The sequence below is a fragment of the Bidens hawaiensis genome, unplaced genomic scaffold, assembly GCF_021521415.1.
Source record: "Bidens hawaiensis isolate Kalapana, Puna unplaced genomic scaffold, B.hawaiensis_p1.1 tig00014775_1, whole genome shotgun sequence".
Lineage (NCBI taxonomy): Eukaryota > Viridiplantae > Streptophyta > Magnoliopsida > Asterales > Asteraceae > Bidens > Bidens hawaiensis.
In genome coordinates, this window is record NW_027492302.1 from 120,564 (window position 1) to 147,805 (window position 27,242).

Sequence of the window (27,242 nt, forward strand, 5' to 3'; positions counted from 1 at the left end):
TTCTTTTCCACAATCATGAAAGTGCATTTATTTCACAAAGCTAATGTATTATCATATCATATCTTTGCTTTTTTGAAATATTTTAGGAACGTTTATTTGATTCTGAGCATAATTTCCTACCCAAAATAATTAACAAATAAGTTAATTAATTTTATCTTTTATTGTGAAACGTAAGAAAAGAAGGAATAATCATGACCAATGTGACGGTAGATACATAATTATTTAAGATCTTAGTTAACGGATTTGTATTTAAAAAGAATCTAAATGTTTGATTACAATCTTTGTTAACGGATTATCATGATTTGTTGTGATACTGTATCTTGACACACAAAAAAGAAAACATATAACTGTTACATTTTATGCATGTTTTGCAGTTAGAGAGATGATTCATTAGTGTAAAGCCTTGAAATCATATGCATGATGTGCTTATATGCCCTTGGATCTTAAGCATTTTTGTTATGGTCTAGGCTAAAAACCATACTAACCGTATTGTTGATCGGATTTATAAACATGAGACCGAATATTAGACGAGTAAATGGCATGTCACCCATGGTTATATGCTATATCTATATGAACCAACCTTGTATCTTTAAAAAACATTGATTTGTTGTTTCTTTCTTTAGGGTTTAAAACACAACTACCATACATAGTAAATTCTGAATCATAACAAACTTAGTACTTGGGTGACTGGGTCTTGGGATTGTGAAGCGTAGGCAAACCATGAGAGGATAAGAAAAGTTGCTTCAAGAGAGGCATCCCGCTCTAACATCATATACGCACAAAAAATGTTATGTATGAAATCTAAGCAACTGAATACAAGTGCTTAAATTATAGTATTATTAAGCTACTAATAAAAGAAAAACAAGTAAAATAATCCAATAGTAACATATAAAACATCAAAGAGACACATGCACCTCAACCTTCTCATACCCGCTACCTCCTAATTACGTACCCAAGTTTTCTTTTGGTCCAACAGTCTGTTCCGTACAACATAGTCAATCAAACTACAACTCTATAAAAATTTCCTTTAATTCCAATATTAAAGCATAAGATCAATGTCAAACTAGGTTGTTCCCCTTTCAGGCCCGTTCAAGTGTGGTTCCATTAGGTATTAACATAAGTTTTATAACCGCACTAACCATGATGATTGTAGATAGACTAAGGTTTATGGTTACTAATAACAATAAAATTAGATAAGTTATTTGATTTTAAATAATTATTGTAGTGAATGACTAGATAACATGACTAAGACAATCAAAGGTTCTTAATCAGATTATTTGGATGATATAATTTAACAGATTAATTCAATTATTTGATAATGACAAATTGTCTCTGAATGATTTGAAAAGGATGTTTTGGCCGTTACATCATGGTGGGCTCTACCTCTTTAATATTTTGTACTAAATAATAATATGGTCATCAAATGCTTTTTCCCTTTGCATTTTAGTTGGCCTCCAAATTATTAACATGTTATGGAGCCGTCTGTAACACATATTTTATTAAAAGGATTTTAAAATATTTTTTAATATGAAAAAAATATCCAATTCTATGAATTTGTATCTACATTTACTATAATAATAATTAAAATAATAATAAGATTTTTAGGTACGGTTTATTTTTTCTATGGATTCAACGGAATGAGAATTGAAAAATGTATTCTTAAAATTTGTGTTTTGCATATTAAAGATGAATTGGAAATTTGGAATTACAAAGCATTCCGTCAAATTTGATCGTTTAGTTCAATGGTATTTAATAACTTAGTTCTTTTGTATCATTATAAAAAGTCTTTTAATGGAATAAAAAGGTTTTTAGCTTACTTGATAAAATCTTTGACAATTTACTTCATGATGATATGGTTACCAAACAGCCTCTAGTTTCTAGATATAGAGAACATCTTAGATTTAGGGTGTGTTTGTTTATGGTCTGAATGGGCTGAAGTCTGATTCTATCAGACTTCAGACTGTTTGTTTCATAAAAAGATCACATCTGAATAGTTCAGTAAGCCTATTAGCGATTCAGATTAGAAACATCGCTGAATGAAAAAGAGACCAAATTACCCACACGCACAATCATAGCTCCTTCCTTCCTCTCTTCAGGCCACCAAAGCACAACACCGCCATCCTAGCTCGATTTCAGCCCGATTCCAAGCACAAAAAGGTATGATTTTTTGTTTCTATCATCCATTTCTGCTCTAGGGTCGTACGATTGTGACTAGAAGCTAGGGTTTAGGGTTTAAACGGCTAATTGATGTTTAGTTTATGCTATTTGATGTTCAATTTGGTTAAATCTTGCTTTTATATTGACAATTTGTTTAATCATTAAACTCAACAAGTTATGTTCTTGATTATGTTTTATTAAGACATGATTTTGGGACTGCAATGGAAGGTTGGGTCGAATTGGGAAGAAGAATAATATGATTTTCGCAGCCTTTTACACTGATTTTTGTCAAACTTTGAAAATTTATATAAAATCAACCAAATGTCCGTTTGGGTGTGTTTTATAGTGTTAAAAAGCTCGTTGAGTCTAGTTTCTACATATCTTAACATTAAGAGATAACATGGACAATAAATACATGATAACTGTAATAAAAACCAACATAGCAGAATGGTTAAAGCTGAATTTTCGGTTAATATATGAATATGTCATATTTAATCATATAAAATCAACCATCCACCCGATTAAAGTGATTCTTATTTGGGTTGAAAACTTTATTGAGTCTAGTTTCATCAAAATTTTAGAACGAAGGAAAACATGATCATTAAGCGGATAAAATCAACCATTACCTCAGCTGTGCAGATAAGTGCTGCAAAAACAAATATTTTTAAAAGTTGTTAAATATGAATAATTGAGTATACTTAAACCAAACATGATACTTTGGTTTTAAAATGTTATATTCATCTGTTAGGGTATTTTTTTTTAAAGTGTTTGTAACACTAGCAATTGAAATAACGAGCCAAACAGACATATTAGTAAACAATACATTCTTTTGATTTTGGTTGATGAACAAAAGAGGGTGTTGATTATCATATAGGGATACAAATATTGTGATAAACATATTATACAATATGCATCCTAACTGTGGTATGTTGGCTTGTAATTAAGCTAGGTGCGTTGAAGCTTAAAAGGCAACAGACAAACTCAAACAGATGCAAAAAAGACGGATTTTCAAATGTGCAGCCCAAGTACCGTGAAATTTTGAAGACTTTGAAGACAGCTATTTATTTGTTGGTCCTTTATTTTTCGGTTTGATCTTTGGATATGTTTAAGATTTTCTTAGGATGAGATGTTTAGTCTTGGTTGTACTTGTGTGGATTGAGCTTGTTACTAAAAGTTATGGTTTGGTTGGTTGTAAGTTTGTTTTTAGTTTGTTTTTTGTGTAATTTAGATTTGGTTGGTTATAATGAAAGTTTGTTTTAAGATGTGTTTTGATTAGTTTATAATTAAAGGTTTATCATTTAGTACAATTATTAAGAACTCTAATTATACAAATACATTTCATTTAGCACGAAATAGTTAACAGGGGTAAAATAGTCATCTGCACAGTCATTCAGAGATCCAACCAAAAAACACATTCTGGTTCAACACTTATGTTAGTGCACAGAAATTTGACACTGTGGATATGTTATCCTGGCATATGTTTTGGATCAGTTATCCTTAGCGTGTGTTCCAGATCCCGTCAGGATCAAGGATCTACAGTACTTATTATTTACTAACGGTTGTTCTCATGTGTAATCTAATATTTAGCAGGTATAACGATTAGAAGACTCAGTCTATCTACTAACTTGTAGTCAAGAAGATATTTACGTATCTGGATCAATTATCCTTCTGAAGAGTTCCAGAGCTATGTCAGGATCATGGATCCTCGGTATTTTGTGCTATTAACGGTTATTTCTTATATGAAGGCTGATATTTATCAAGTGTAACGGCTCCAAGACCTGGTCTACCCCCTATTTCGCAGCCTGAGTGATGGAGCACATGGTCAAAGTGGCTGTTACGTTTACATTGAAGATAAAGGCGGATTTTTAGGAAAATTAGTTAATAGCATTTATTATTAATAACTCCATTGAGTTATTATCTATTATATATAATTGAGATTATGATCAGTTATAGGACACATTGTATACACACACACCTGAGTATTCTCTCAATGGGTCAACAAACTCAAGGATCCTCGTTCGTTCAGCAATGATCATCTATCCTTCAACAGGGGTCCATGGGTCAACAAACTCAAGGATCCTCGTTCGTTCAGCCAGGATCATTTATCCTTCAACAAGGGTCTATGGGTCAGCAAACTCAAGGATCCTCGTTCCTTTAACAAGGATCATCCATCCTTCAACCAGGATCCTCTGGGTTGTATCCTCAAGGATCCTTCGGCTCCCAACCTCAAGGATCCTTCTGGCAGAATCAAGGATCCTCAGGAATTCAACATCAACGATCCTCTGAGGTCCATGAAGGAGATATAATCTCCATGCAGACCATTGCCTCTAATGTACCTGCTACTGTAGCAGATGCCTCTTGTCTTAACTACACTTCTGGGATGCCAACGTTCAACCAACCAAGAGGTAACGCCAATAATTACATATCCTCAGACACTAACCTTGGCTCTATGCAGGATACATGTATCAATCAGGCTATGGCTAGGGAACTTCAGAAGCTTAAGGATATGATATCCAGCGTGCCAAGAGTGGTCCGTCCAATTCCTGAGATACCTGAGGGAAGTCACAAGTTATCCAGATTTGCTCCACCTATCTGCGATGCTGAAATCCCGAAGCGGTTCCAAACTCCCAATATGAAGACTTACGACGGGACCACTGATCCTGATGAGCATGTGGCACAATATAGAGAAAGGATGGAAATCAAACCTATCCCTGAGAGACTCAAAGAAGCTTGCTTATGCAAAGGCTTTGGATCCACACGGACAGGATCAGCACTTAAATGGATGCTAAGTCTTCCTCCTTATTATGTTATTTCTTTTTCACATTTAGTTAACTTGTTCAACAGCCAATTTTCTTGTAGTAGGAAATTTGAAAAGTTAACTAGTGATTTATATAGAGTTGTCCAACCTTATGATGAATCCTTAAGGGATTTTGTTACAAGGTTTGGCAGGGAGGCCCTAGAAATACCTAATCTTGATATGGCTACGGCTGTTGAAGCATTCAAGATGGGACTTCAAAGGGGCTCCCCATTTTATGACGATCTTGTGATGACTCCGTGCAGGACCTTAGATGAAGTCAGGAACAGGGCGTTAAGATTCATCCGATTAGAAGATAATAAAAGGATCCAGGATCGTCTTGGGGGACAAACGAAACAAGAATTCCCCGACAAGAATAAAGGATCCTCATACAGGAACAACAATTCGAAGCCGTACACCAAGTTCAACAATCAAAACGTACAAGCAGTCGAAGAAGGAGATGACGATGAAGACTATCCTTGCATCTCCGACTATTGTTTCTCTGTGGACACTCATGGCTTGATCTGTGCTATGAAGGACCTTGGGGAAAAAGCAAGGTGGCCCCGAAATAACGAGAAGACAACCGCGTTCAAAGACAAGTCTAAGTGGTGTGCTTTTCACGAAGATTTTGGCCACATGACAGACGAGTGCATCGGATTAAGAAGGGAAATTGGATACCTCTTGAGCAAGGGCCACTTTAAAGAACTCATGGGAAGGAAGAAATCCAAGATCCAGGATCTTGAAGACCTTCCACAAAAAGCGACACCACCACCACAAGATGCTCATGTAATCAACTTCATCGCCCGAGATTATGACATATTTCAAACCTATTGTTCTGAAGAAGTAGAACCTGTCAAGTTGGACGATGAAAGAAGGCCGCTCATCCACACTACTCGAATAACTGATCAGAGAGTCTTCTTCGATTCAAGTATCCAGGATCCTCACTAGGATGAAATGGATGTGCGAATGGTCAATTTCATCTCTGGAGGATCAGACATATGTGGAACTTCCTTCTCCGCAACAAAGAGGCCCGCTAAAGAGATCAAGTTGGATAACGGAAACCGACCGATAGTATCTACCACTTTGACAACAGATAAAAGGATCTTCTTCGATGAGGAAGATAAACTAAACATCCAGGATCCTCACCATGACGGTTTGATTATTACTTTATTTATCGCTAACCATTATGTACGCAGGATCCTAGTTGACGGTGGGAGCTCGGTCAACATTATCCAGCATGACGTCCTCAAGAAGATGAATATACCAGATTCGGAGATCATTCCTAGAACATCAGTGCTAGTCAGTTTCAGTGGAGAAACCAAGAAGACATTGGGGGACATCACCTCCCAATCTATATTGAAGGGTTAAATTCATATAAAAAATTTTGTGTTATTGATAACCTTTCTTGTTGCAATGTTATTTTAGGAAGGCCCTGGCTGCATGGAATGAAGGCGGTGGCCTCAACTTACCACTAATGCATCAAATTACCTACTCCGTGAGGAGTTGTGAAGATAGTTGGTGATCAGGCAGAGGCCAAGAACTATTATTCTTCATCAATGAAGCCAACGACCAAGCAAACTATAGCATAGCAATTACAGCAACATCCTAGGACGTGCTGGAAGCTCGGGAGAAAGACCTTAAAGAAGTATCTTTGGACCCCGAGGATCCAGAGATAAAGGTGTTCCTAGGATCCAGTATCCCTAGCAAGATCGAGGAGGATCTTATATCTTTCTTAGGGCGAAGAAAATCAACCTTTGCCTTCAAGCACTCAGACATGACAGGTATTTCAAAGGAGGTAATTACACATAAATTAGGCCTTGATTTATCTGTTAAACCCGTCCATCAGAAGCGAAGAATATTCGCTCCTGAAAGGAACAAGATCATACAAGAAGAAGTTGAAAAACTTCTTAAAGCCGGTATGATCAGAGAGGTTAAGTATCCTCGATGGTTAGCTAATGTGGTTGTTGTTTCTAAAAAGAATGGAAAATGGAGGGTGTGTGTCGATTTTACTGATTTAAACAAGGCATGCCCCAAGGATCCTTTCCCATTACCACATATAGATTCCATGGTGGATGCAACGACAGGACATGAAATGCTTACCTTTATGGATGCTTCCTCTAGATTCCAACAAATTCAGATGGAACCATCTGATCAAGAGGATACAACATTCATGACTCATACTGGCATATACTATTATACGGCTATGCCGTTTGGACTAAGAAATGCAGGGGCAACATACCAAAGACTAGTCAACATGATGTTCAAGGATCAGTTGGGCAAGACTATGGAAGTATACATAGACGATATGGTGGTAAAATCAAAGAAAGCTGAGGATCACCTTAGAGACCTCGAGGAAGCATTGAATATCCTCGACCAATATAACATGAAATTGAATCCGTCAAAATGCCACTTTGGTGTTAAGGCTGGAAAGTTTCTGGGATATATGGTGACTAAAAGAGGAATTGAAGCAAGCCCCGAGCAAATTGAAGCCATCCTCAATTTGAAATCTCCTGCAAATGCAAAGGATGTCCAAAGGCTCACGGGAAGAATAGCTGCCCTCAATAGGTTCATCTCAAGATCCTCCGAGAAGTGCAAGGACTTCTATGACATCCTTAGGAAGAATAAGAAGTTTGAATGGACAGAAAAGCATGAGGTTGCGCTTACAGCCTTGAAGGATTACTTATCCTCAGCTCCAGCTCTAATGAAGCCTGTGGATGGAGAATCCTTATATCTGTATTTAGCTGTCTCAGGAAATGCAGTAAGTGTCGTTTTGGTAAAGGATCATGAAGGTGAACAACATCCCGTATATTATGTAAGTAAAAGCCTCTTAGACGCAGAGGTCAGGTATTCTCACCTTGAAAAATTAATTCTTGCTTTGATTATGGCCTCAACCAAGTTGAGACACTATTTTGAAACACATACTATTATTTTGAGAACTAACTATCCTGTTAAGAATGTGCTTAGAAAACCAGAAATGTCAGGTAGAATGGCCAAGTGGGCTGTGAAGCTAAGTGCATAAGATATTCAGTATGAGCCTAGAACAGCCATTAAATCACAAGCGCTTGCAGACTTTGTGGCTGATTTCAGTAGTGACATGCAAAATGAAGCTGATCTAGAAGTCCAACAAATTGAAGAAACCAAGGATCCTTGGATCCTCTTCACAGATGGAGCATCCAATGTAAGAGGAACATGTTTGGGCATACTACTAAAATCGCCACATGGGGATATAATACCCCAGTCCATTGCATGTGCATTCTAAAGCAAACAGCCCTGATAGCTTAAAGTCTGATTTGGATTCTGCTCTCGTTGTTCTCAAAGTAGCGAAGTTACCTGAGGAGAAGCTCGTCTTCCTCCTGTTGAATCGACTCTTGTAAAGAGTACGTTATAAGATAAGTAAGGGCGAGAGGAAAGAGACAACAACTGTTTACTAACAAGCATTGAAAGCAGATGTCAGAATGACTTTTTGAACTGAACGACATAATAAATAAAGAAACTAACTGCCATCAAGACTGGATCTCTGGATCTCCATCCAAGAAAGTCAATAGATCTTTTTTATGGCTTTCAGTGCCCCTAGCACGAGATCATCGAACTGCACTTTAATTAAGAGGTTCGCTTCACTGCTGGTATGCTTTAGGACTCTTCACTGAATGACGACTGCCTAGCGGATTTAGGGAACGAAGATGGCCCTCTACCTACATCTATACTAGACTCCTGACTGTTAAGAAACTTTTGCTTTTTTCCGAGGGAGAAAGGCTTCACTCAAGGTGATAAGTGGAAATGCTAACCGAACACGTCCAAAAAGTCTCGTAACGAGGCTAAAGGGGCTTGATTCAAGTCCTCTGGGTCGTCCACTAAGTGAGGTCAAGCCACCAACAATGAGGCAGAATATGAAGCACTTATCGCAGGTTTACTCTTAGCTAAACAGATGAGGATCAGGTATCTTCAAGTTTATATGGACTCTTTACTTATAACTAACCACTTTAACGGTTCTTATACTGTGAAAGGTGAGAATATGGTCAAATATTTAGAAATTGTGAAGGAATTGGCGAAATCCTTCGAATTGTTTAGTATAATACAGGTACCAAGGGAAGAGAATGCTGGGGCAGATGCCTTAGAAAACTTAGCATCATCGTTATCCCGGATGATGTAAAGATACCCATCATTTATATATTGTCTCCGGCAATTGGAGAACAAGAATCCGTGAAGATAACAGTGGATTGCATAGGAGAACATACGGATCCTCCATCCTCTTCAAAAGTAGGATCTTGGATCCTTCCAATCAAAAAATTCCTTCAAGATGGAGAGATCCCTGCAGGGGAAAACCCTAAAGCTTTCAGATGAAAGGTATCACAATTCATTCCAAGATATTATGTATAGAAAATCTCTTGCAGGTCCCTATCTGAGATGCATTGAGGATCCTGAAATACAAGAGGTACTTCAAGATTTCCACGAATGCAATTGCGGCAACCACACAGGGGGAAGAGCATTATTCTTCAGGATACTTAGGACTGGATACTTCTGGCCAACAATGAAGAAGGATGCTATGGAATACTCAAAGAAGTGTGATGCTTGCCAAAGGCATGGAAACATTCTTCACCAGCCAGCAGAACCTATGTATCCTATATCCTCTTCATGGCCTTTCATGAAATGGGGAATGGATATTGTAGGCAAGCTACCAAAGGCACCAGGCGGAAAGGTCTTTATGCTTGCTATGACAGACTACTTCTCTAAATGGATTGAAGCAGAAGAATTCGTGCAAGTCCGAGAAAGGGAAGTTATATCCTTTATTAAACGAAATATTATAACTAGATTTGGTATCCCTTCTGAAATCGTTTGTGACAATGGTTCCCAGTTTATCGGGAAAAGAACCACTAACTTTTGTGACAGTTGGGGCATCAAGATGATCACTTCTACACCAGTTCATCCTCAAGCCAATGGTCAAGCGGAGTCTAGTAACAAAATCATCATCAACAATTTAAAGAAGAAACTAGGATCCAAGAAGGGAAAATGGGCTGAAGAACTTCCTATTGTTCTTTGGGCTGATAGAACAACACCTAAGAATGCAACAGGTCAAACACCCTTCTCATTGGTGTTTGGATCAGAAGCTGTAATCCCTACAGAAATGGTGGTTCCTACTGCTAGAACAAGCATCCGTGATCCTGAGGCCAATAACGAAATCCTTCTCCAAGATCTAGATACCTTTGAAGAACTCAGAGACCTAGCCAAGATCAGAATGGCAGCATATCAACAAAGGGTAGCTGGGGCATACAACAAAAATATAAGGATAAGAAGATTTCAAGATGGAGATCTAGTCTTGAGGAAAGCCTTCCAAAACACAACCAATCCGGCAGATGGGAAACTAGCACCCAAGTGGGAAGGTCCTTATCTGATCGAGTTGGAAGCAGGGAAGGGGGCATATCATTTGCTCACCATGGAAGGCAACAGATTACCAAGAGCATGGAATGCTATCCATCTCAGAAAGTATTTTTTCTAGTCAGGATCTAGTATCCTTCGAAAATCAAGCATCCATCTAGGATCAAGGATCCTAAAATTGGTAATTCTATCTAATCACTTATTTATTTCATATTCTTGTTAATAATTTAAGGATAATGTATTCTTAACATTTATTTTTTCCAAGTTTTTAAGTAACAATGCAGATTTCAATAAGAGGTTCAATGTCTAAGAGGTTGGCCACCTCTCCCTCATGCTTAAGGTACATTGCTATTTTCCTTGGCCTAGCCCACGATTGGATATGACCCTCGATGGTCGTATCCTCCAAGGTTTAAAGGTTTTCACCTTTCTTATAAATTAGAGTTTCTACACTCTCGCCTGGAGCGCACGCTATCCAACGTATAGTCCGGGGCAGCGGGACCAGTACACGCTTAGTGGCTGACAATTTCGTTGCTTTCGGCTATATAGAGGATCCTACGATTTATGGTAGACGTACCATACCACCGGTTTATAACATTTTCACGTTATCTCAAGACAAAGGTTTCTTACATTTTCATGTTAACTAAGGTTTATAACGTTTTCACGTTATCTCACGTTTGGGCTAAATCCCGGTTTGGGCGAGTCCCCAGTTAACATCCGTATTTGGGCTTGTCCCCAGTTTTGGGCTTGTCCCCAGTTTTTGGGCTTGTCCACAGTTCACGGGCTTGTCCCCAGTTTATTTTATGGGCTTGTCCCCGGTTTACTGGGTTTAATCTCAGATAATATCATAAATTATTTGCATCAGGTATCATAAATTAGATTATGAGGATCACCGAAGGATCAATACTTATGGATTCAAATCCTTTAATTCAGTTTTATTAGGATTGCAAAAGGATCAATACTTATGGTAAATTAGGTCTAACCAGACCTTACGGTATGATTTCTGTTTATCGGTTTACACTTATTTGATTTCAGTTTATATCTTCATAGATATAAGGATTCATTATTCTTAATCTATTTTTATAAGGATTTAAGATCCTGGTTTATTTTTGCAAGGGTATTTTATCCTAAAAACTTTTTACTAAAGAATATTTCTCAAAACTTTCAACAAGTCTAAAGCTATATCAGACATACTTTCAAAATAACAGACAATCAACAAATAGTTAAAAGATACTATTCACTTGCAATTACCAAAAATCTTTAACCCGGATTTCACCATTTAAAGATGGACCATCCATCCAGGTTAAACAGGTGTTACTAGTTGTTCATGATTTGCAGGGAGAAGGATATACAGCCGGAAGGGAAGTTCCCATGGAAACTCCATTGATATGTGACAATTATATCCAACTTGTCAAATCTCATATGTTTTTACAGGAAGTTTGAATTCAAAGGCAAAATGACAGCTGTGATCTTATCACAACTGCCATTTTGGGGGCAATTGTTAGTGCACAGAAATTTGAAACTGTGGATATGTTATCCTGGCATATGTTTTGGATCAGTTATCCTTAGCGTGTGTTCCAGATCCCGTCAGGATCAAGGATCTACAGTACTTATTATTTACTAATGGTTGTTCTCATGTGTAATCTAATATTTAGCAGGTATAATGATTAGAAGACTCTGTCTATCTACTAACTTGTAGTCAAGAAGATATTTACGTATCTAGATCAATTATCCTTCTAAAGAGTTCCAGAGCTATGTCAGGATCATGGATCCTCGGTATTTGGTGCTATTAACGGTTATTACTTATATGAAGGCTGATATTTATCAAGTGTAACGGCTCCAAGACCTGGTCTACCCCCTATTTCGCAGCCTGAGTGATGGAGCACGTGGTCAAAGTGGCTGTTACGTTTACATTGAAGATAAAGACGGATTTTTAGGAAAATTAGTTAATAGCATTTATTATTAATAACTCTATTGAGTTATTATCTATTATATATAATTGAGATTATGATCAGTTATAGGACACATTGTATACACACACACCTGAGTATTCTCTCTATCACATCTCACACACTTAAGAATTATTGTACCACTGATCATAATCTCCACAATTGTAACACCCTTTTTGATTAATAAAGTGGTGATAGATGATTTGTCATCACCCGGGGTTTTTGTGCCGGTGATCCGAACCAGATCAAGGGCTTTTCCCCGTAACAAATCCGTGTGTTTGTGTTTGCAATCGATACATACTTGTTTTCATCACCATAGCACTAATCCTCACTAAACGAATTTGGATACATTATCCTTGAGTGATTTTTATCCGAAACAACTTACTGATTTAGAGTCTCTTAATCATTCAGACATCTTACTGGTTCAATACTTAATGGTTTAACACTTGTCAAATAGCCCCTTAGCTCTAACATAAAATAATAAATAAATTAATAAAATGATTTTGTTATTTAAAGCCTTAAAGGTAAATACACAAAAAAAAGTTTGAATAGTTGAAGATTTTATTTTATTTTTTTATTCCAAAGTATAGACGAAATCATTTTAAAGATGTTAATGCTATAATAATAAAATTATTAAACAACCTTTGGCCTAAAGTAGAGTGTGGATCTTTTTCCTCACTCGGTTTAAGTCCACCGACGTCCTTTTCAAAACAGTGATTCACTGAATTTCAAATTATATGAATGTCGTGGAACCTTTGAAATTTGCCCATTTTCATATTATTGAAAGACACTGACAGCTTGTCTCTTTAACCTTGTCACCAAAATCAAGCAAACAATCCCTTTGCTATCTTCATCATCCATTGCTACGGTATGTCGAAAGGCAGGCAGCCATTCTTGAATGTCATACAACACCCAAAGTCAAATTTTATAATAGTTTTTAAGATGTCCTTGCATGTGTCTTAAATATCAAATGAAACATTTTGTTTCCAAATTTTAGATTTTAGCGAAATTGTAACTGAAAAATAATTATTGTCACTAAAATATGATATTAGCACAGCTGATTTCACTTGTAGACCAATATAAATAATAATATGAATTAAACAAGTTAGAAGATGCGAGACACACGTTTATTGAATTCATTATGATGTTGCCCCTAACGAACAGGGATTCCAAACGGCCCTTGGCGGGGGTCTAAGGCATTGCTCTCGGTAGTAGGGTCTAAGGGGGCACATCCCCTGACAAGGCTTCGATTTTGACTGTTATTGCTATGTTAAAAATTAATTAATGAATTTTTGGATTTTGTCACACGTAAAGAAGTCACGAAATAACGATATGATCCATACAAAATTAACTGATGCATTTAACTTTTGTGAATGTTAGAATTCATATAATATTTGTTGTAGTCATGCAAATCCATAAAAAGATGTAGATGCATTCTCGTATGTGAAAAAAGTGAAACGATTGTTATACTTTGTATTGAGCTTGTTCGAAAAGATCACGTCTGAGTCTCACTAGAGACAAGTTTGCAAAAAGGCTCGCTTAGAATCTGCTTGCATCGGTCTTTAAACAAGTCCATTCAGGGCCAAGATAAGCTCACTCGTTATGTGGTTAATTGATTTGCTCATTTAAATTAATATACTCAAATTTTAATATTATATAAATTATAAATTATGTATTTGTAAATTCTGTATTATATTACAATTATAATTTCTGTTTTCATATATAAGTATGTATAAATACAAAATAATAATTATAAGAAAAATATTGTGTTTATTTGTAAAAAACTATGAGTTTGTTGTGGAGTGGTAAGAGAGAGATTTGGTTTTCATGTGACTGAGGTCAGGGTGATGATGAGAGAGTAAGTGATGAATATGTGATTTTCACTAGGTGTATTTTTGAACTAAACGGGGTTTATCTCACCGTATTGTCATGCTTTCGGGTAAATGTTTACGAGCATTGACCTTAGGTGTGAGTTTTTTCCGAATCGGAAACGAGTGTATCTCAATGTGATGAATCCGGCCAGTAGCTCATTCAAAAAATTTGTTTGCCTAAAAAAAGTAGAAAGTTAAACTTGAAAAAAAAGAAAGAATAAAGTTAACCTTGCAAAAACGAGTTTATCTCAATGTGATGAATCCAACTAGTAGCTCATTTGAAAAATTTGTTTGCCTAAAAAAATAGAAAGTTAAACTTGAAAAGAAAAGAAAGAAAGAAAAAAGTTAACCTTGCAAAAACAAACTAGAGATTCGAAAAGAATGATTAATTTAATTGTTGAAACTGTGATAAAACCCGTCTTTAAAACATCAATTCTCCAAGTTGCTACTAAATTAAGCACCGACTACTACAAGCTGTCACGTGAATTTATTGCTGGCTGTCTACCACTCTACCCATTGACCACTAGTAGTATCATCTACATCTACTGATCTAAAGTCAATAGGTACTAAATACCATGCATCAAGTACAACTTTTATGTTAAATTTAGAAATTTGATCACTTCTAAATTCTTGTTGGGAGTTGTCATTTAACTCTTGAAATCTAATATTAGGAATCCATCCCCAAATACCCACCTCTTAATTTCTTCATCTTCATCTCTGTCCTCTTCATTGGCAGCAGCAACTCCACGTGTGGACAGCACTTAATGCATTGGAACTTCAAATCTCTTACATTTATTTTTAATAATTTCAACTACCCACTTCATATTTCATCTTTGTTTGCTACCTTATTGCTTTGATTCCACCAAATTTTATAAAAAGTTTCAATGTTGATTTCACATGAAACAGAGGAATCTTGATTTCTGAAACAGAGCTTAACCATTTGTCTGTTTTTGATCTTTTAAAGCTTCAATCTTCACTTCCACCTCTCAAAGATTCAATTGGGTCACCATAAATCAACTCAATTTTTGTAAATTTCACACCTTTTGAAAAATCAAGAAACAGAGCATTTTAATGGAGTTTTCAAGCTTTTATCTCCTGTTTTTAACTCTTTCATGGAGTTTATTCTTCACAACTGCAATTCAGCCTTCACAAAAGCAAGTTCTGCTTCAAATAAGAAAGCAGCTTGAGTACCCAAAGCCATTAGACTTTTGGGCCAACACAAGTGATGATTTATGCTACTTGTCATCACCACAAGTCAACATCACTTGTGAAAACAATTATGTCATAGAGCTCAAAATCACAGGGGTTTCAGGTGATCTCAAAAAGGTGAGTTTAGCCTTTAATGGGCTTCCAATTCCTTCACAAACTCTTTCACAAAACTTCTCAATGGACTCTTTGATTGCCACTTTATCAAGGTTAACAAGCTTAAAGGTTCTTAATTTGGTTTCTTTGGGAATATGGGGTCAACTTCCTAATAAGATTCAAAGATTGTACACACTTGAGCATATTGATTTAAGTTATAATTACTTGTATGGTCCAATACCTCCAACTTTTACAAGATTAGCTGGTCTTCAAACTGTGAATCTTGATGGTAATTTCTTGAATAATAGTTTCCCTGATGGGGTTGACTTATTATCAAATTTGACCAGTTTGAGCCTCAAGGAAAATGTGTTCACAGGTCAATTACCAGATCTACCCAATTTACCAAACAGTTTGACTGTTTTGTATCTCAGTAAGAACTTATTCTCTGGTCAAATTCCAGTCAAATATGGTCAACTCAATAACCTTCAAGAGCTTGATCTTTCATTCAATTCACTTTCTGGTGTACCTCCACCTTCACTCTTCTCATTGCCATATCTTACTTACTTGAATCTTACTTCGAATAAGTTGACCGGCCAACTACCGAGCCGCTTACAATGTGGGAACAAACTCGCAACAGTTGATATTTCGCTAAATCGGTTTTCGGGTGGTTTACCTTCCTGTTTAAGCAATGGGTTGAGCAATAGAAATGTTAAGTTTGATGGAAATTGTTTAATGGTTGATGTGAAGCATCAAAATCCAGCAAGTTATTGCGTGGAAGAAGCGCGGGGAGTTGCAGTGGATCCGAAAAACATTAAAGATTCGGGAAAAGGAAACGGAAAGAATCCGGTAATATTTGTGGGAGTGATTTTGGGCAGTATTTTAGTTCTTGTGCTTTTGGTACTCGGGTCGGTGGTTATTTGTAGAAGAGTTTGTGTTCGAGGCTTATCAGAACCGAAATTGCTGCCGAAACAGGTGCAAGATTATTCTGTTACCGGCAATCCATCTGAGCTCTTAACTAGTGCCAGTAAGTCCTTTTAGAAACTTGATCTTGAATAAGCTCTTTACATGGTATTATAGCCGGAAAATTTTACAAAAGTTACAATTTTTCAGAAAATTCTTAAAACGTTAGAATGTTTCATAAAATCTGTAAAAACTAAAAAGTTACATTTTTTAAAAAAGTTTTAAAAAGTTACAATTCATCAGAAACATGATCTTAAATAAGCACTTATCATAATATCATTGCCAAAAAAATTATAAAAGTTACAGTTTTTCAGAAAATCATTAAAAAGTTACAATTTAAAAACTTCTAAAAGTTCCATTCTTTTCAGAAACTCTTTAAAAACTTACAAATTTTCAAAACATGAACTTTAACAAGAACTTATAGTTTGAGATTGATGATATAGTCTTGATACATTTTGTTTTTTGAACCAGGGCTTGTTTCTGAGGCTGCAAAGCTGGGTACAGGAGGACTCCCAGTGTACAGATTGTTTACTTTTGAAGAGTTGAAGGAAGCTACTAAAACCTTTCATACTTCTACCTTATTAGGGGAAGGTTCAACTGGCAAGGTACCAAACTTTCGTCACACAATGTAGTCATTAATAACTACAAATGTCAAAACCGATAACTTGATGATACGGGCAGGGTTGGTCAACCCAAAACACCGTCTATAAGTTTTAAGTTCTAGCTGATACAACAACATTCCATTTTTTAAAACAATATGATAGATGAGGTTGTACGCATCAAAAATACGTTTTGACTGACTTTTAACCATTTTAAGCTACTTTTAACCAACCCATTTGACCCGTTAGAGGTGAAACATAATCCAAATCAACGGGTCGAAATTACCACCTCTATAATAACATGTACAAATGTAAAATGACGATTATATTATATTTCTTTTTTATTTAGATTTACAAAGGGATGCTAGAAAACGGAACGTACATTGCGATAAGGCATTTAACCGTGTCCAAAAAGTACACGATAAGAAACCTTAAATTAAGGTTGGATTTGCTTGCACGCCTTCGACACCCTCATTTGGTTTGCCTTTTGGGACACTGCATTAGTAATGAAGCGCCAAACGACAGTGATGCAAACAAAGTATACCTTGTGTATGAATATGTGAACCATGGGAATTACCATTCTCTTCTTGCTGGTAAGTATTTTGGTTCATGTTATAACCATAAGTTTGAAATTTTTTTTAATTTATTTAATTTTTTAATGCAGGGAATGTTCTTAAATGGGAAGATAGATTGAGGGTTTTGTCGGGTGTGGCGAAGGCCGTGCATTTTCTTCACACGGGACTCATTCCCGGTTTCTTCAACAACCGATTAAAAGCAAATAATATCTTGTTGAATGAAAGCGGGATGGCAAAGCTGAGTGACTATGGGCTTTCTATTATAGCAGAAGATACTAAACAAGAAGATGTATGTAAAATAATATTCTAACAGAAAAAAAAAAAAGATTGTTCATGTACATAACATGATCTGACCTTTTTATTCTTGTTTTTTTTTGCAGGCAAATGGGGATGGTGTTGAATCATGGTAAGAGATCTCTCTTGGTGAAAACTTATACGGGCTGAAATGGGCCGTGTCACGTTTGTTGGCTGGTAAACACAATATGTTTATTTTTTACTCTTTTTGTAAGTAATGGGTTAATTCAAGGGTTGACAATTTCCGACATTACCCTAAAGACGACCCAAACACGTCCGAAGTTAATCAAGTTTTGGGTTGGCATATCTAACCCGTTTAAAAACAAGTCGTGTAGTGTCGATGTGGTTAATTAAACGGGTTGGTTCAGGTTGACCTGTTTAATCCGTTTAGTTAAACAGGTCGACCCACGAACCCCCCTATTTATTACAACTAATCAAGTCGATTAACATGCTTACAACTTGGTTATCGCCCACCAACTCCTTTGATACGTTTAGATAAATGGGTTACACGGTTCATGATCGGGTTACACGATTTTAAGTGTGTGCGGGTTAGGGTTGATGTTTTTGACACAAATAAAAATATGGGTCGTGTTCAGGTTTAACAATTCAACCCGGAACGATTGACACCTAGTTAATTGTAGTTACAAAAATAAGTTATAGTAATAATAAACTGAATATTTGAATGAAAATGATTTATATATTTTATTTGACCCGTTTGAGATAAAACAAGTTTTTTCATGGATCTTTTCTTGCAGGCAAATGAAGAACTTAGAAGACGATGTCTACAACTTTGGTTTCATTCTACTCGAAACCCTTGTTGGGCCTTCTGCGGTATCTAGAAAAGACGAGTTTCTGGTGAACGAAATGGTATTCTCATTAAGTTAAACTAAAATTTAATATGATCACGAAAACGAGTTATTATCTTTGAAGTAGTTTAAAGTACTTAATTCCTTTCTTGGTATATTTCAGGCTTCATTTGAGACCGAAGACGAAAGAAAGAAAGTAGTGGACCCCATTGTCCTTGCTTCATCTTCACCTGAATCATTGTCGGTTATAATCTCCATAACTAAGAAATGTTTTGTCGGTGATTCGTGGGCCCGTCCGTCTTTTGAAGACGTGCTTTGGCACCTTCAGTATGCTTCTCAAGTTCAGGCTAACGCACACCGCCCTGCTGAAGCAGTTCTGCTCACGAAATGCTGATGTTGAGGTGGTTGTATATTATATAATGTGCTCAATATAGATGCCATGATGAAGAATAAGCAGATAATAAATGTTATTACTTATGTTTTGAGTTAAATGTAAATAGGTATATCTATTATGTCAGCAACCTTTGTACTTGTAATAAAATAAAATGTTAAAAAGTTAAAACTTCAGCTCTGATTTTTTATTAAGTTTTTCTTTGAGTAAATGTATTGATTTTATGTAATCACACAAGAATTTGCTGATAGAGTAAGATTAGTTTAGATTACACCCTTAGTAGCAAGTTTCCTGAAGTATGTAAAAAATATGTTCACTTCTATTCTATCAAATTGGCAAGATTGTAAATACCTAAAAGAAATGAATTTTCTTATTTTGTTTTATTTTAGGTCAACTCTTACGATTTTTTTATGATGTTTGGGCTATAAATTTTCTTACTGTCTTCAACAGTTCAACTTATGGTTTTTGAATTGATTGAATAAGTGAATAACCCTTGATGGGGGTGCACAAAAAACCCGTACCCGGAACCGGACCCGAAAAAAATACCCGGAACCGGTTTTTTTTGTACCCGGGTATTCTATACCCGAAACTGGAACCGACCCTATCCGTAGGTTATGGATAGAGTATGCATTTTGAGGTCAATACCCTTACCCGGATTTGTACCCGATTTATACCCGTAAATACCCGAACCCGGTCATACACTGTACCCGATACCCGGTTAAATAAAATTTAGCCCATGATCACCATCTTAAATAAATTGCTTCAGCCTAGGGTGTTCACGGTTCGGTATAAAACCGTGAAATCGTTCAAACCGATCATCGGTTTGGTTTCATGGTTGATTTCTTTCTTTACTTTCGGTCGGTTGGTTTCAATAGTTTTAAACCGTGGCAAACGGTTTGGTTTGCGGTTTATACCAAAAACCGGCCGTATAAAGCCGGACCAGACCGTGGGTTTTGTTTATATATTAAATTTTAATATTTTAAAATTTTATATTTCGCTTAATATATAATTAGGCTAACTTGGTTTTTATACTCTATGTTAGTCCAAAGTCATGTCCAATCTCGTTTATGAAACCTGCATGTTCAATTCCTATCCCAAAAATGTATTTATTATACATACTTATTTTAATCGTTATTATTTTTTAAAACTGAAGTATGGGCTTTATTAGACCAATATGCAAAGCAAAACAAAGCTATCAAAAGAAGAGAAGTACGCATATAAAATGTAAAGCTTAAATACTTCTAGAAATGAACTATTCTGTATGAAATCTCATGTATAGCTATACTAGTTTATATACCCGTGTGATACACGGGTTGAAAATTTTATTTTTATAACATTACCTGTAAAATGTCAAAACAATAGTATAGAAAAAGTAAACACCAAAAGAAGAATATTACTACAACATGTACAATAAGTAATAAAATAAATACCTCATAAGTAACAACATGCTTGCATCAAGCAACAAACTATTCAAGGTCTATATGAAATTTATCGGCTCATTTCTAATACATTTTTTTAATCTAAAAATTATCTAAAAAAAATACCCATTCAGATCCTAAACAACCAAGAACATAATTAAGTAAAAATCCATCATGCCTTGGGTTATAAAAAAGCCGATTTCAAATATCTTTGTAACTAAGCCAACACTTGAGGAGTTATTTCCATAGGCCAAGATTATAAGCATCATTCGAACCACCCTCTTCAAGCTACAATTGTTCATCCATAAAAATTTACAATTCAAAACAAATGTTATGAAATCAAATACAAATTCATATCAACCAGATTTTGACTTTTTGGTCAGTTTGACCATAAAAGTCATCCTTTGGCCAAATATAATTTGATCTACACAATGTTAAAGCTGTCCATGAAGTCCAAAATAACCAAAACACCTCCGTATTGCATATTTTCAATAATGCCTAAAGCATCCTTGATGGCATGAAAATTCATTTTATTCACATTATTTCTTGACTTTTGTTTATATGTTCTAATCACCAAATTGTCCATGATGTTGATAATTTCATTTTGAGTCATTTGTTTTTCCTGTTAAGCACTCTCATGGTTGATGGTTGTTCCAAATTTAAACATCATATTTCGTATATATATTTTTTTAACTTTCAGTTGTTTATCAAAAGACCTTTCATGGTAAACCTGTAAATGAACCGAACCTTGAGTGAGTTGTTCGTGAACCATTCGGCAAGAAGTGTAACAGGTTTTTCAAATATGAAAATAACTCTAGAGTTTTGATGAGTAGTACTTACAGAGTTTTGATGAGTAAACAATAACTCTATTTTAGGGTATATGAAAATAAACAACAAATATGCTTTTTCTTGGTTAAGTAACTGAATAACCGTTTTTTGTGAAACATTTTGAAATGGTGATTTGTCTTTATAGTTGACTAAATATTAAGTCTATACAGAAAGGATGTTCACGGGTAAGCAAAATGTTTTATTTTGAAAAGATGCTAACGAATTTTATGCAAGGGAAAAAAAGAGATTCCATACATTTTTTTATAAAATCAAAAGAAAACTGTCAAAAGAAGAAAGAAAAGTTGTTTTTGTAATTATTTTATTAGGTTCAAAAAAATTAGGAAACTTGAAAAGATGAAGAAGTCTACAGTGTTTTGGGAAGACAGATTCTTACCTTGTTGGTGCAATGTATAGTTGACCAATATTATGTATTTCAAAAGAGTGTTCACTGGTTAAAACCATGTAATATCTTGAAAAGATGCTAAAATGAAAACTCTCAAAAGAAGAAATAAAAGTTCCTTTTGTAATTTTTTTAATAGGTATGATAATTAATAAATATAGGAAATTTGAAAAGTTAAAAAACGTAGCAGTGTTTTGGGAAGATGGTTTTTTATCTTGATGCAATGTATAAATTTCATATTTTAGAATTTAAAGAGTGTTCACTGGTTAAAACCATGTTTTATCTTGAAAAGATGCTAAAATGAAAAAAGAAAAAAAAGCTCCTTTTGTAATTCTTTTTAGTATGTATAATAAATGTAGGAAAGTTGAAAAGTTGACCAATATTATGTATTTCAAAAGTGTTCACTGGTTAAAACTATGTTTTATCTTGAAAAAGATGCTAAAATGAAAACTCTCAATAGAAGAAAGAAAAGTTCCTTTTGTAATTTTTATAATAGGTATAATAAATATAGGAAAGTTGAAAAGTTGCAAAACGCAACAGTGTTTTGGGAAGATGGTTTTTTACCTTGTTGGTGTAATGTATAAATTTTGTTGTGAAACCACGACGACCTTGCAAGTTGTATGTCACTTTTGTCAAAAGTTTTGGCCACATAAACACTCCACATATTTCAAATGTCTGAGATTTGTCCCCTGTATATTTTACCTTTTGTGTAGTATAAATACTGCTTCGATGGAAATGAAATATCACCCCAGTACACTTCTCATATATTTACTTATTTCTATCATATCCAATATTCTTACAATTGCGGTAATATTATAACACGTTATCAGCACGAGCCGCTTATATCCTAATCAAGAAAGATTTAAAATGAAAATCACCGAAGCACAAGATCAAACAAATGAAGAAGATATATGTATAGCGGATAGTGGAGCCACGCATACTATACTTAGATCTAAAAAATATTTTTATAAACTGAAACCAACAAAAGGGATCATCAATACAATATCAGGTCCTACAACCTTGATAGGAGTGGGAAAAGCTAATTTAGCATTACCAAATGGTACAAAGCTCAAAATAGAAAATGCTTTATTTTCCCCAAAATCTACAAGAAATTTGTTGAGTTTCAGAAACATATATCATAATGGATGTGATACTCAGTCAAGGACTGTTAGTAATGAAAAATATTTGCATATCATAAGCAAAGATCAAATATTGGAAAAATTGCCAATGCTCCATTCTGGTTTGCATTATACATATATAAATGTGCCTCAAGCATATACGGCAGTCAAAGAAAATTGTTGCGATTCTGGTATCATAAACTTATGGCATGACAGATTAAGCCATCCAGGATCCACAATGATGAAAAGGATCATTGAAAATACACATGGGCATCCACTGAAATGTCAAAAGATCCACAAAATAGATAAAATGTCTCAATATACATCTTGTTCTCTTGAAAAAGTAATTACAAGGCCTTCGCCATTAAAAGTCGATAAAGAAACACCAATGTTTCTTGAAAGAATTCAAGGTGACATATGTAGATCAATTCATCCACCATGTGGACCATTTAGATACTTCATGGTCTTAATAGACGCATCCAGCAGATGGTCTAATATCTCTTTATTATCGACTCGTAATGTTGTTTTTGCAAAATTTCTTGCTCAAATTATCAAATTACGTGCACATTTTCCGGATTATACCATTAAAAGAGTAAGGCTTGATAATGCGGGAGAATTTACATCACATGTTTTTGATGATTATTGCATGTCTGTGGAGATTGTTGTAGAACACCCTGTTGCTTATGTACACACACAAAATGGCTTAGCCGAGTCGTTGATCAAACGCCTACAGCTAGTAGCTAGACCATTAATAATGAGGACAAAACTCCCTGTTTCTATTTGGGGTCATGCAATTATGCATGCTGGATCATTAATCCGTGTGAGACCAAGTGCAAATCATAAATACTCTCCCACACAACTTGTTTCTGGAAATGAGCCAAATATCTCTCATCTTAGAATTTTTGGGTGTGCTGTGTATGTTCCTATTGCACCGCCACAACGCACAAAAATGGGTCCCCAAAGAAGGTTGGGAATATATGTTGGATATGAAACGTCTTCCATCATAAGATACCTTGAACCTTTAACAGGTGATGTATTTACAGCACGTTTTGCTGATTGTCATTTTAACGAGACAATGTTCCCGGAATTAGGGGGAGAAATGAAAAAGCAAGAAAGAGATATATCATGGTGTGTGCCATCATTGTTACACCTAGACCCAAGATCAAAACAAAGTGAGACAAAGGTTCAAAAAATAATACATCTACAAGAAATTGCAAATCAGTTACCTGATGCATTTACTGACATAAACAGGGTCACTAAATCTCATATACCAGCTGCTAATGCTCCAGCTCGAGTTGAGATTCCAAGCAAGCAAAACCATAATAATGCACCTCATGAATCTCAAAAACGTTTAAAACGTGGAAGGCCAATCGGTTCAAAGGATAAAAATCCTCGAAAAAGAAAGGGTTCTGAGAAGGATACTGACCCTAAGGAAGGAATGATTGACAAAACCTTCCCTCAGGAAAGAATAAATGGTATAACATTTCCTCAGGAAGAAATAAATGATTCCAATAAAGAATTGTCAATAAACTATGGTAAATCACATATAATGTGGGATCGAGATGAAATGGAAAATATTGATGATATATTTTCTTATTCTGTGGCAAGTGATATCATGGAAGAAAATGATGACCCTGAACCAAAATCTGTAGATGATTGTAAAAATCGACAAGATTGGAACAAATGGAAAGATGCCATGCAAGCTGAATTAAATTCCCTAAATAATCGAAAGGTTTTTGGACCTATTGTCATTACACCAAAGTCAATGAAACCTGTAGGATATAAATGGGTTTTTGTGAGAAAACGAAATGAGAAAAATGAAATTACAAGATATAAAGCAAGACTTGTAGCTCAAGGTTTTTCTCAGAGGCCAGGAATTGACTATGAAGAAACGTATTCTCCTGTTATGGATGCTATTACGTTTAGATATTTAATCAGCTTAGCAGTCTCTAAAAAGTTAGAGATGCGTCTTATGGATGTTGTCACAGCTTACTTGTATGGATCACTAGATAGTGACATCTATATGAAAATTCCCGAAGGATTTAAACTCCCCGAAGCAATAAGCTCAAAGCCTAAGGAAATGTATTCCATCAAATTACAAAGATCCTTATATGGACTGAAACAATTTGGAAGGATGTGGTACAATCGTTTGAGTGATTATTTGATAAGCAGAGGATACACAAATAATCTTATTTGTCCATGTGTCTTCATCAAGAAGACAACATCAGGATATGTGATCATAGCTGTGTATGTTGATGATCTAAATTTAATTGGGACACAAAAAGAAATTAATGAAGCAATTGCTCTTTTAAATAAAGAATTTGAAATGGAAGACCTTGAAAAAACCAAATATTGTCTTGGTTTACAAATTGAACATATGCACAATGGAATACTTGTGCATCAGTCAACTTATACTGAGAAACTCTTAAAACGTTTCAATATGGACAAAGCAAACCCTTTAAGCACACCAATGGTTGTTAGATCACTCAATGTTGACAATGATCCATTTCGTCCTTGCGAAGATAATGAAGAGATTCTTGGTCCCGAAGTACCATACCTCAGTGCAATTGGAGCACTTATGTATCTTACTAACTGTACAAGACCTGACATTTCTTTTGCAGTTAACTTATTGGCAAGATTCAGTTCATCCCCTACTAAAAGACATTGGAATGGCATTAAACATATTTTTCGGTATCTAAAAGGAACTGCTGATTTAGGTTTATTTTATCCTAACGATTCAAAATAAGGGTTAGTTGGTTATGCAGATGCAGGTTATTTATCTGATCCCCATAAAGCAAAATCTCAAACTGGATACGTATTTAAGAATTGAGGAACTGCGATTTCATGGCGTTCTCAGAAACAAAACTCATTGCAACATCTTCAAATCATGATGAAGTCATTGCATTACATGAAGCTTCAAGAGAATGTGTATGGTTAAGATCTATGTCACGACACATATTGATTTCTTGTGGACTAGAGAAAGATCGAATTCCAACTCCTATCTATGAAGATAATGCAGCTTGTGTCTCGCAAATGAAGGAAGGGTATATCAAAAGTGACAGAACAAAGCATATACCACCAAGATACTTTGAGTATACTCGAGACCTTATTAAAGACAATTAGGTTGAGATGAGATATGTCCAGTCCAGCAACAACTCAGCTGATCTTTTCACAAAAGCACTTCCCACAGCAACATTCAGGAAACATGTTCATGATATTGGCATGCGCCATGTACGGACAATGTAACGACCTGCAATATGAGGGGGAGCTATATACTGCACTCTTTTTCCCTTAGCTAAAGTTTTTTCCCATTGGGTTTTTCTTTAACAAGGTTTTTAATGAGACAGTACTTCAAGACCCCGAAATTTTGAAAAAGTGTCATCCAAGGGGAGTGTTGTGAAACCACCGACGACCTTGCAAGTTGTATGTCACTTTTGTCAAAAGTTTTGGCCACATGAACACTCCACATATTTCAAATGTCTGAGATTTGTCCCCTGTATATTTTACCTTTTGTGTAGTATAAATACTGCTTCGATGGAAATGAAATATCACCCCAGTACACTTCTCATATATTTACTTATTTCTATCATATCCAATATTCTTACAATTACGGTAATATTATAACAAATTTCATATTTTAGAATTTAAATTTGACATAAATATAAGATACATGTCCTGAATACAACTAAAAAGCAACTTAAATTTCAGACAATTAGGAAGAGTATGAAATATTTAACTTTCATACTATTAAATGTGTCAAAACGCTATAAAGAGTTTTATTTTTCTAAAAACATTATAGACATAAATATGTTGCTTTGTATATTTATAAACTATGTAACAGTTTCAGTTAACACTTTGTTATGATGGAATGTAATTAATGAATATTGGTAAACGGAATCAATCCTAATGACATGAACCAAGATGTGAATTGACTTACAGTTTCATCCACTTGACATAAAAAGCAAGATGTGTCTTCAATCCATAATTTCATCCTTATTGCAACCAAATAATGTGATATTCCAAAAGATTGTATAAAAATTTGCAAAATAATCAAAATCAGATATAAAATAGTGTCATTGTAAACTACAATTTTTGAGAAGAATTGTGACTTACTATTTAATCCATTCAAAATGAAAAGCAAAATCTGAATCTATATGTCCATCATCATTGCAGATCCAACATTATGTGTGATTCCCAAAAGCTTGACAAAAAATTACACAATAATAAGAATTAAAAGTGAAATTCGATAATTTAAGCAAAATATAAAGGGAAAATTCCCAAAATAGCCCATTTATAAAATGTGGTTCCAAGTTTGTCCCCCCAAATTCAAGTTTCCAATTTTGTACCTTTGGTATCTCGTCGCCGGCGACATGTTAGCGAACACCGACGATGTGTTAACGTAACATAGGG

At 35.2% G+C, this 27,242-nt stretch overlaps 1 protein-coding gene and 1 long non-coding RNA gene across 2 annotated transcripts; one reads left to right on the forward strand and one right to left on the reverse strand.

Annotated features, from left to right (window-relative positions):
* Positions 1-14,688: 14,688 nt before the first annotated feature.
* LOC143547695 (putative inactive leucine-rich repeat receptor-like protein kinase At3g03770) lies at positions 14,689-19,194 on the forward strand. Its single transcript, XM_077039053.1, has 7 exons — positions 14,689-16,467; positions 16,875-17,008; positions 17,352-17,595; positions 17,667-17,866; positions 17,958-17,983; positions 18,627-18,738; positions 18,841-19,194. Exons 1-7 carry the CDS (start codon positions 15,213-15,215, stop codon positions 19,069-19,071), a joined length of 2,202 nt encoding a protein of 733 aa, XP_076895168.1. The 5' UTR covers positions 14,689-15,212; the 3' UTR covers positions 19,072-19,194.
* Positions 19,195-20,351: 1,157 nt separating this feature from the next.
* LOC143547667 (uncharacterized) lies at positions 20,352-27,093 on the reverse strand. Its single transcript, XR_013137810.1, has 2 exons — positions 26,770-27,093; positions 20,352-20,774 (listed from the first exon to the last, which is right to left on the reverse strand). It is a non-coding gene; the product is annotated as an uncharacterized LOC143547667 (long non-coding RNA).
* Between the last annotated feature and the right edge of the window lie 149 nt (positions 27,094-27,242).

Coding starts and splice junctions, on each gene's coding strand:
- LOC143547695 (XM_077039053.1), top strand. CDS start 15,213: ATGGAGTTTTCAAGCTTTTATCTCCTGTTTTTAACTCTTTCATGGAGT. Junction 17,009..17,351: donor GGGAAGGTTCAACTGGCAAG/GTACCAAACTTT, acceptor TTTTTTATTTAG/ATTTACAAAGGGATGCTAGA. Junction 18,739..18,840: donor AGTTTCTGGTGAACGAAATG/GTATTCTCATTA, acceptor GGTATATTTCAG/GCTTCATTTGAGACCGAAGA.